This window comes from Dipodomys ordii, unplaced genomic scaffold (genome assembly GCF_000151885.1).
Source record: "Dipodomys ordii isolate 6190 unplaced genomic scaffold, Dord_2.0 Scaffold57, whole genome shotgun sequence".
NCBI lineage: Eukaryota > Metazoa > Chordata > Mammalia > Rodentia > Heteromyidae > Dipodomys > Dipodomys ordii.
Window position 1 is genome coordinate 7,286,654 of NW_012267273.1, and position 10,789 is coordinate 7,297,442.

The following is a 10,789-nucleotide window of genomic DNA, read 5'->3' on the forward strand; positions in this document are numbered from 1 at the left end:
GGGTGGGGGGAGGGGAGGAGTATGGAAGGGATGGGAAGGGGAAACAAGGAGGAGGCAACAATGCTTGATAAGAAATATACTCGTTATCTTGCCCATGTAATTGTAACTCCTCTGTACGGTATTCTCACAATAAAAATAAATAAATAATTTTTTAAAAAAGAAAATTACAATGTAATTAGTATTCCCAATCAAAAGAATGAAATTTCAAATATTTACTAAAAATGTTAGATCATGAGCATTTTGAAACAAAGTTTTCCCATCATAACATTTAATCATTACATGATAGTAATATAATACCAGAAGGTTTTTCCTTATTCTTTTTCCCTTTTCTGCTTCCTCCCTCCCTTCCTCCCTCCCTCCCTCCTTCCCTCCCTCCCTTCCTTCGCTCCTTCATTCCTTTCTTCCTTCCTTCTTCCTTCTTTCCTTCCTGTCTTTCCCAACCTCCCTTCCTTCCTTCCTTCCTTCCTTCCTTCCTTCCTTCCTTCCTTCCTTCCTTCCTTCTTCCTTCCTTCCTTCCTGTCTTTCCCAACCTCCCTTCCTTCCTTCCTTTTTTTCTTTTTCTCCTTTTTTCTAGTACTAAGTTTGGAACTCTTGTAACTGTCCCAGCTTTTTTGCCCACAGCTGGTATTCTACCACTTGATTCATGCCGTCAGCCCAATATTTTGCTGATTAATTGGAAATGTCCAGCTAATTTGGGTGAAAAAGGGCCTTAAAAACTTTTGAACAAGATCCTCTTGACCTTAGCATTAGCCACATTTTAATATTTGAAATATCATGGTTATTGACGTTTGTTGTATCCTAAGAATCATCTTTTAAGTCCATTAATGTTTCAGGAAGACCTTCAAACCAAGATGAATCATCACAGCCATTTTCATGTAGGTAAATCCCTTGAGATCTGCAGTCTGGGAATCATAAGACTGCTCTACTATGGTTTCTTTATGTCCAGATACAGCCCTAGCTTAAGTATTGATCTTCAGTTTATAGCCACAAGCACATTATCTTTTATAGTAACCTAGTCCCATGCAAAATGATAGTTATCTCTGTGTTTGAATCTTGACTTTTGTCACTGCTAGTCTTGGAATGGAGAATTTAAATGTACAGTAAGGTTGAATTCTTCTGTTTCTAAAATATTTTCCCAACATTTAGAAAGGGCTTTGCTATTCCTAAGAATGAAAGATACTAAAAGAATTCCAGGCTGTTATTAGTAATACTGATTTTATTTAATTATTAAATGCACACAAAGGATTAAAGTAATTAAGTGGGAGGAACTCCACACACATATGCACATCTGTTTCCTGGCAACTAGGTCCTGAAAATAAATACAGAAAAGATACTCACTTCCCATCCTTGAACCAGTGGATAACAGGAAAGGGAGTGCCTTTGACCAGGCATTCAAGGGTGGTGTTGTGGGTGAAGACAACAGAGACTTCATTTGGTAAGTTGGCACCTAGTATGGTGGGTGGAACTTGAACAAAGACATTTATCATGAAAATCTATGACTGAGCACAAAAAGTTAGGGAGAAAGAACAGATGGTCAATGATTTCTATAGTATATATATTATAGTATACATATAGTATATATATTTCTATATATATCTTGTTAAAAACACAGTATCACCCAATAATCCCTTTACACATCACATCTGTATACCCAAGTGTTCAATTTAAGAGAAGAAATGTATTCATTGGACACTTGGTAGTAGGAAAATTATGAACAGGAACCATAATAGAATCAAAGACATACTGAACTTGCATGCAAAATAAGGCTTTGATTTTAGGTGGACAGCTAGTGTCTCATGCCTATAATCCTAACTACTCAAGAATCTGAGATCTGAAGATCAGGGTTCACGCCAACACAGGCAGGAAAGGCCATGAGACTCTGATCTTCAATGAATCAATGAATTACCAGAAAGTCAGAAATGAAGATGTGGCTCAAGTGACAGAGTCTTATCTTTGAACAAAAATAACTCAGGGACAGCAGATCTTAAGTTCAAAACTAAAAAAAAAAAAGAGCTTAGATTTTAAATTGGTGGTGATAGCCACACAAAGCAGTGTTTTAGAAAATGAATGTCATTTTCAACCAGTCTTCAAATTGTCCGTATTATATGTCTCTTTTAGAGGACTCCTATGCTAAAATTGGTATAAGGTTTCAATTGGGAATGTGTGTGGCTATCCAATTGGTATTTTAAGTCCACACAGCTACTGAGTGAAAAACAGATCAGGGTGGCAAAGAATGGATGCCCAAGGATAGTTAGGAGGCTATTTTCAGTAATTATTTTGCTTACAAATGATGGCATATTTCCACAATGGGATAAAGTGAATGTGAAGGATACAGGTAAGTTTCAGGAATTGTGGATAGGGTGGTAGAAAGAAGAGACACAGGCTCCTGAAAAAGCAAGTAGATGGATGATGGCCTAGGGCACTCAGAGGGGTTTCTAAAACCTACCAGAACACATACTCAATGGGATCTTACTGTTTGATTACCAATAAGGTATTGGATGATATACAACTAAGATATTCAAATCAAGAGCTAGGTGTGGTAGTACACATCTCTAATCCCAGCATTTAGAAGGCTAAGTAAGGAGATTGAAGATAGTGTATTTCAGACTATCTACATAGTAAGAGTTTCAAAAAGACAAAAATAAGTGAATAAGAAAGTAATATTTCAAAAGAATACTTGGTATCTATTCCTAAAGGTTAGGCAAAAACTAGGAAATAAAATGGAAATTTGAGAGTCATCACCATACAGATAGAATTCAAAGTCATGAGAAGGAATAAGGGTCAAGAGGAAAAATCATACAGATGAGATTAACGACAAGGTATTACTTTATCTCTTTATGTAGCCTACACTTAAATAAATATAACAATGGTAATTTGGTTAAAAAATGAAAAGTACCTCATGCTTTGAGGAGACAAAAGAAATATCATTTTTCATATATATGACTACTTATTTTTATGAATGCTAACTTTAATGTAGCCTCAATTCCGATAGTGAATTAGAAATTATCTGGCCATTTTGATGAGTAAAATATGGAAAAGGGAGAAAGTCATCTCATCACAAAATAAATGTTTAAATGTCAAATACGACATCACCAAAATTACAAAATTTTAAATCTATGAGTCACCATGAAAATATTTGATATATTACAGAGGTGACTCACTGTCCAAAGTTTCTCCCTCCCTATTTTTAGACTTCTCTTTCCTTATTTTAATCAGTACCTATTTAGAAACAACAATTAAAATGCAGAGGAAGTGACCTTCTTTGGTTCAAGTACAATCTTCCAACTAGAATATGTCCACAACATGAGTGCACATCATCTAACTACTCATATAAATGACTAAATCTGTGTGTATGTGAGCTACTTCCAATAGAAGTGTTTTCTTCTCATTTACCAGAAAAATTGACCTGAGTAATATTTCACTACTTGATACAACATAGTATCATTTCTGGGTATGTAAAAATTTGGGATATATGACCCAAAGGTAGCTCTGAGTTAAAAACACGAAAGCATTCTGCACTAAATGGTGCTGGTTAGTCAAAATTAAAGAAAACAGTAATAGAGTGAAACAAATGGTATTTATTCTATCAACTTATTTTTTTCCTCTGTCTCTCTTTGATCATAGTCAATTCTATTCCATGTCAGAAAGGCTTCTGGATTGTACTTTTTTGTTTTTTTGTTTTTTAAAGAATGTTTGCCTTACCTAGCACATCAATACTAAAGTACTTCTGAGAGGTGCCCGCAATGTTAGTTGCCTTGCAGGAATATCTTCCGGCATCCTCTGCAGTGGTTTTGAAGAGTTTTAGTGTCTTTCCATTGTTCACAATCTGTATAGTGTTGCTTTCGGTCACCTTAAAGAAACAAAATGGTTGGGGTCATTTCCAATCTTACTAAAAATTCATAATAAAAATTGAAAAAATGCTTGTATTACTCTTACTACAAAGAAACCCACATTTGGGCGATCCGTTTAAGTGCAGAGTTAAGGAGATACCTGTACTGAGATGTCTTTATTTACCTGGATGCCATCTTTATACCATGTTATGATGGGGGATGGGGTACCTTCCACTTCACAAAAGAGACTGGCCAGCTGGTTTAGCAACACTGACACATTTGTCACATGATCTTTGTCTTTAATACCTGGGGGAACTGCAAAAGAGAGGAATCGTGACTAGTTTTATAATAAATGTTATTTGTCAGCTTCCCTTTGAAGTCCCTTCAGAAGCAACTTCAGAGACACAAAATGGTTAGAAAAGTTAGGTGTATATAGACATGTGTTTTATCATAAAGTGAAAAGTCTTAACCAATATATTGATTGATAAAAATCTTTTACGGAAAGTTTTACTTATTATTTCAGAGTTGGAGGAAATTTATAGAAGAATTTCATATACTGTTAAAAAGACAAGCTGCTAGCTAGGGTCTTTTTGGGTCACATGGGACTCATTAGTGATGAAAGAAAGCAAATACCAAACAAATTTTAAAATGTACATATGCTTTTATGTATGGAAAATAGCATATGGACAGGATTTCATGTCAGAGGGTTCCTTACAATAACAAACAACTGGTGATAACCTTTAAGCTCATCATTAGTAGAAGGGTAAATAAAGCATACATAACAGATGGATGCTATGGATAAAATGAGGATCTTGATAATTTTCAAGATAGAACTGATCTAGGTATGTTCTTTTATATATGTATTTTTCATAGTTACAAGAGAGTAAAATATTACATATTTACATTTATTTATATATTTATATTCCAAAATATATTTGTATTCTTAAAATGACTGAGATGTCTCTCTGCCTATGTCTGTCTCTATCTTTGCCTTTCACACACACATACATGCAAACACACACACACACACACATATATATAAATACGTGCACGTTCACACACACACACACACACACACACACACACAACTGTATGAGTGCACAAAGCCAAATATTTTCCTTGCCTATAACAGAATCACATCAAATGGATCAGCTCAGGGTAAGGATAACTTTATTATTTTGTCATTCTCTACCATTCAAGTTTCAATTGATGTAAAAACCATACTCAAAAATTACATGGAACTTTAAATGCAATTAAAAATGCACTCAGACCACCAGTGTTTTGTTTTACTAGTATCTAGTCATAGTAATATTAAAAAATACACCGAGAAATAATACAAATATTAAAAAATTTACAAGCTGCCACATATGCATTTGTCTGATTTTAGGATTCTTCATTCTTACCATGGACTTTGAGGTTGTATTTTTTTTCTGTGGTTCCAGCCTCATTCATCGCCACACAGATGTATTCCCCATTGTCATGTGGTGTAACAGAAGCAATGACAAACAGTGTGCCATTTTCCAAGACAGATATACCAGGCTCTCTGCCTGTCAACTCTCTACCATTGCGTAACCATTTGATGGTTGGTTTAGGAGTACCTAAATAAGAAATCAACACCTTTTTAAGCAACAAGATTAGAAATCATCATTAAATATCAAGTTCATCATGGCCAGATACAATTTTTCTGGACTATAATTTGTACCCTTAGATACTATACTACTTTTAAAATACTTCTCCAGACATGGAAATATGAGAAGATTATGGTCCTTTTGCTTATGATTTGGAATCAGTCTTGAGATCTACACTTTGTACTTTAAAGTTTTCTCAAAGTTGTTTTTATCAATACATTCGGATGAGAATGAGCAAAGGATTTTCGTGTTGTCTTCACAGTGGTAGATTTAAAGAAAAACTATTTCATCAGATTGATGTAGGGAGAGTTTGGGAGTAAAATAAAGCGAGTAAAAACATGATACTGTCACAGGAATGTATTGCAAAGATTTCCAAATCAATTAGATTGCATAAAGGATATACAGAAGTTATGTTTCATAATTCACTGTATAAACATGCCTGATACAATACACATAAAAACCTCTACTACAATGTTTATATTCTGGAGATATCATCTGTCAAATAAAAGATAATAACTTAATTTTTGAAAAATAAGTGAAGATGGCTGAGACCTTTAATCCTATCTATTCAGAAGGCTGAGATATGGGGATCCTGGTTCAAGACCAGCTCAGGCAGGCAGACAAGTCTGAGATATATTCATCTTCAATTGACCAGCAAGAAGGCAGAACTGGAGGCATAGCTTAAATAGGAGAGCAGAAAGTCAGCCAGAAGCAAAAAATGTTGAGTGAGAGCTTGAAATCCTGAGTTTAAGCACCCATACCAGCACCCATACCAAGAAGGGAAGGAAAGAGGGAGGGAAGAAGTGAGGGGATTATATGACAGATGTATTCACAGGTAAAGATGACAAGTCTATACTGAAGTATACAGCTAAGCTAAAAACAAAGCTAGAAATAAATACTAACTTGATGCTAATGATGTATTTATTTTCCCAACAATGTACTAGGAACTATTCTAAGCACTTTAAAATATTGCTTAATTCTTAAAGGTAAATTAAAACCTTACATAAAACTAATTTTGTTTCATAAAACAGTATATATCTTAGGTTAAAATATAATATATTAATGGATGAACATATAATCTAGACTAAAACAACAAAAAGTGGCAGGAACACATTGAATGTCTCCTGGAAGCTACAGTCAAGTTGAGTTAACATCTGATCAATGTTGAGTATGTAAATCATATTTATGGATCCATTTTAATGTGCTCAGGGATGAGGAAAGGAATTTAAAAGGGATAGATACTTTTCCTGTCCATGATATGAAGGAAAAAAAGAAGTGTAATAATTTCCTTTCATCCCACCCATTCTTTTTATACACTTCTACACACTTTCATTAAAATTTAGACAGCAAACATAATATTTTAGACTTAAGATTTTATTAATATTTAGAGTAATACCTGCAAATGAATCAACCAAAGAAAGTAGCATAACTATAATCAAAATGGAATTCACTGCAAAAGACAGGGATACATTCTCTGGCACCAATGGGTCATATCTGTAACCCTTAGCAACTCAGGAGACTGAGATCCGAGGACTATGGGTTAATGTTAGCTAAGAGAGACAAATAAGAGACACTCTTATTTCTAATCAACCAGCAAAAAGCCAGAAGTGGAGGTATGACTCAAGTGGTAGAGTTCCAGGCTTGAGCAGAAGAGCTAAGCCTGGAGGAGGCCTGGAGTTCAAACGTTACTACCTTTACACAGATGCACATGTGTAGATGCTCACGTGCACATGCACACATGCACGCACGCATGCGCATGCACACACATACACACACACACACACACACACACACACAAAAGGATTAAGTTATCGCAATACTTTGAACTTAATTACATTCTAGATGAAGATGAGGAACTAAGAAGAGATTGTTTTGATTTGTTTGTGTGTACCAGTCCTGGGGCTTTAACTCAGAGCCTGAGTTTTGTCCCTGAGCCTCTCTATGCTCAAGACTAGCACTCTACCACTTGAACCACAGCACCACTTCCAGCTTTTCGGAGTAGTTTATTGGAGATAAGAGTCTCATGGACTTTCTTCTTGGCCTGGCTTCAAACTGCAATCCTCAGATCTCATCCTCCCGAATAGCTAGGATTACAGGTGTGAACCACTGGCACCCAGCTTGTTTTGATTTTTTTTTTGAAGTAGAAAAGGGAAAGCAAAATAGGAATTCAGCTTGAGAGTGAAGCCTCAGGTAGTTAGAAGCAAGGACAATAGTGTTAAGGTAGACAGAGCCCAGGGAACTGAGGGCCTTCAGCACCTTCTTAGACTCATACTGCCCTAACTTTCACTGGCTTTAAGAATAGTAACTCAGGCAGTGATGCTGAGGTTCAAATGGTAGAGTGCTAGCCTTGAACAAAAGAAGCTCAGGGGTGCCCAGGCCCTGAGTTCAAGCCCCAGGACTGGCAAAAAAAAAAAAAAGAATAGTAACTCATAACTTTGTAGAGGTCTAAAAAGTTCTTTAAAGTTAGGTTCCTTTTAATGTTTATTGGAAGTAATCATTGCAGTTTGGTACTGTAGAGAGATGCAAACTCTTGCTACAGAAGGTAAAAGCACCAGAAGGGTGTTGGATTGCTGCTGTCTTCAGGAACAATCACTGAACAACGTGCAGGGGTGGGGAGGTGTCTGCCACCTGCAACCCTCCAGGAGTTATGCACAGAACACTGGCTGTGCATTGCCAAACTACAAATCCAGCTTGACTTACTGTGGATGAATGCATTCATGGAGAAAACATGTCCTTCATCTTATATTTGGCATGCCAAGGAAGGATGACACAGACAGTGCCTCTTCCGTGTCCACTTGAGGAGAGAGAACAATTTCTGGACAGGAAAGTGGTAGAATAGAAAGCCCAGAACCATGGGCATGAAAAACATCCCCAAGAGTCAAGTTCCAGAATAAACAGTTGAGAGTAGACTAGTTTCAGAATAAACAGTTGAGAGTAGACTAGAAAAAGAGCTTTTATTTATGTTTTTAAAGTAACTATAACAAATAAGTGCCTAATTCTAATTGATACCTCTGACTAATTGAGATAAAGCTGGAATATTTTTGAATAACTCTGTAACATCTTAAAAAGAACGTGTCAAACAGAATGAAATAAGTAGCAGGAAGAACATGACATTCATATCAGATTAGGTACATTTAAGAGCTCTCTATTGAAAGAAATAAAATGCCTTGGAGGGAGAAAGCATTTATTCAAAGAGTTGATGTTTAAGTCAAGCATGGTGGCTCAAGTCTGGAATCCTTGCTACATTGGTGGCAGACATTAGGGAGATTGTGGTTCTACGCCAGACCACAGAAAATTAGTTCTCAAGATTCCATCTCAATCAAAGACTGAGCAAAGTGGTATATACTTATCTCAGCTACCAAGGAAGCATAATGGCTGGACGTCCTGGTGCATGCATGCTCCCCAGTGATGCAGGCAGAAAAGTATAAGAAGGATGCCCATGTCAGCCAGGGCATAAAGTGAGATTCTACCTCAAAATAATCAGTGGGAAAAGTGATTGGAAGCATGGCTCAAGTGGCAAATATGAGGCTCTGGGTTTAAGCCCTAATACCACCACCTAAAAAAGAAGTGGTATTGCTTGAAAGAAGGGAGAATTTCCATTATGCTCAACTTGTCTAACTGGGATTGACAAATGGAATTTTATCCAGATAATTTTTGGGGTTGCAATGAAGACATTTAGAATAATCAAACATTGCATCAAGGCCTTTACTTCCAAGGATTACTTACCTTTCACAGGACAGGGAAATGTGATTCGTTCATTAGCCAGTCTTTCTTGGAATGGAGTGTCAAAAGGAGGTGCTAGATCTTCCATTGTAGGTGGCTCTATTACAAAAATAAATGCATTACCACAGATGATCCTTAGACAATTAAAATTCTGCTTGCTGAGGCATCATCGATCACTTTCATTGTCAAGTTGGTCAGCCTCACCATATATATTTCTTATGTCATAAAATCACCTTGAACATGTAGCGTTATGTCTGCCTCATCACGGCCTGCTATGTTAGTAGCAGCACACGTATACACGCCTGCATCTGAAAGCATGGCCTGGTCAATGCTTAAAGTTCCATCTGGATTGCTGACACGCTGCCCTCCATCAACCAGCACCGTCCTTCCACCTTTAAGCCAGGTGATCACAGGAGGCGGTGACCCTTGGGTACTACAGGGTATGTCCACTCTTTGGCCGACTTGGATTTTTATATATTTAGGACCACGCTGTATCTTCGGAGGAACTGGAATCGATAATTGAGGGTTAATAACTTGACGTTCAGAATTATTCCAAAATAATTACAGTTATGTGAATGATCTGGAAACTAATATCATGTCTCTGCTCTCCTGTTATTCTCTCTCTTAATTGTACTCAGATATATGCTGTTGTTTTAATTATTGAATATTGTTTGCTTTTTACTCAATAAACAAATACACTATCACAATAAAAAAAATAATTCGACTTTCAAAATTCCTTTGTTCTCTCATTTTGCATGAAAAAGTGGAGCAACCTTCAGATTGTGTCCTTTACTAGCTGTATTAGTTAGAGTACACTTCCTGAGGCAAAATGAACTCAAGACACTAGTACACTGCAAAAATGTATAGAATAGATATAAAGCTCCTAGTTCCAAATTTGAGGAATAATAGCAAGTGTGTAAAGCTGCTAAGTTGCTTTAAATTTACAAATAACATTTTAAAGGCCTGTAAAATGACACTTCATATAATTTGTATAGCATAAGAAAATAAAACAAAAAACATTTCTCTCCCTGTACTCACATTTGGTTCTCTTTGTGGAAGACTTACACAGCAAAAAGAGCATTTATAAAGCCTCTTGCTTTATACGAAGAAAATCATTCAAAGTCTGCCAATTTTTCCTTTTCTACTTTAACAATAAGGTAGTTTGACAAAACACTTGAAAAGATTCTTAGTTTTTGCATACATATACTGCACATGTACAGTCAAATTGAAGCACAAGGGAAAGATTACAATTTATGTAATCAACAACTTTAAAAGCCTGACTCTTTGTCCTTTTTTCTTTAACTTAATATTTACTGGATCCTTTCTAAAAGTTGACACTCACAATAATCTCATACCTGACTGTGACTATGATACTGTGACTACATTTTATGAAAGTGAAAACTAAAGATAGGAACAGCTAAGTGGTCTGCTTAATTCACAGAACTGGTAAACGACAGAAATGGAATCTTATGTCAAACCCTGAGATGAATATAATACAATTATGGTGATCAATCTGAAAGTCAAACCAGATCAATTCTGTCTGAGAAGGTATCTTTTGATATTGGATCTCTGACATCTACAGGTACTCAAGGAATGAATGGATGGATG

At 36.1% G+C, this 10,789-nt stretch overlaps 1 protein-coding gene across 1 annotated transcript in view; it reads right to left on the reverse strand.

The window, feature by feature from the left end:
* The window catches only part of Hmcn1 (hemicentin 1), a 450,607-nt gene that overhangs the window by 182,439 nt on the left and 257,379 nt on the right, over positions 1 to 10,789 (reverse strand). The window contains exons 27-29 of the mRNA XM_013021737.1: positions 4,015 to 4,145; positions 3,703 to 3,850; positions 1,339 to 1,465 (exon numbers count right to left, since the gene is read on the reverse strand). Coding sequence (XP_012877191.1) covers positions 1,339 to 1,465; positions 3,703 to 3,850; positions 4,015 to 4,145 — 406 coding nt within the window. The remainder of the gene's footprint in view (positions 1 to 1,338; positions 1,466 to 3,702; positions 3,851 to 4,014; positions 4,146 to 10,789) is intronic.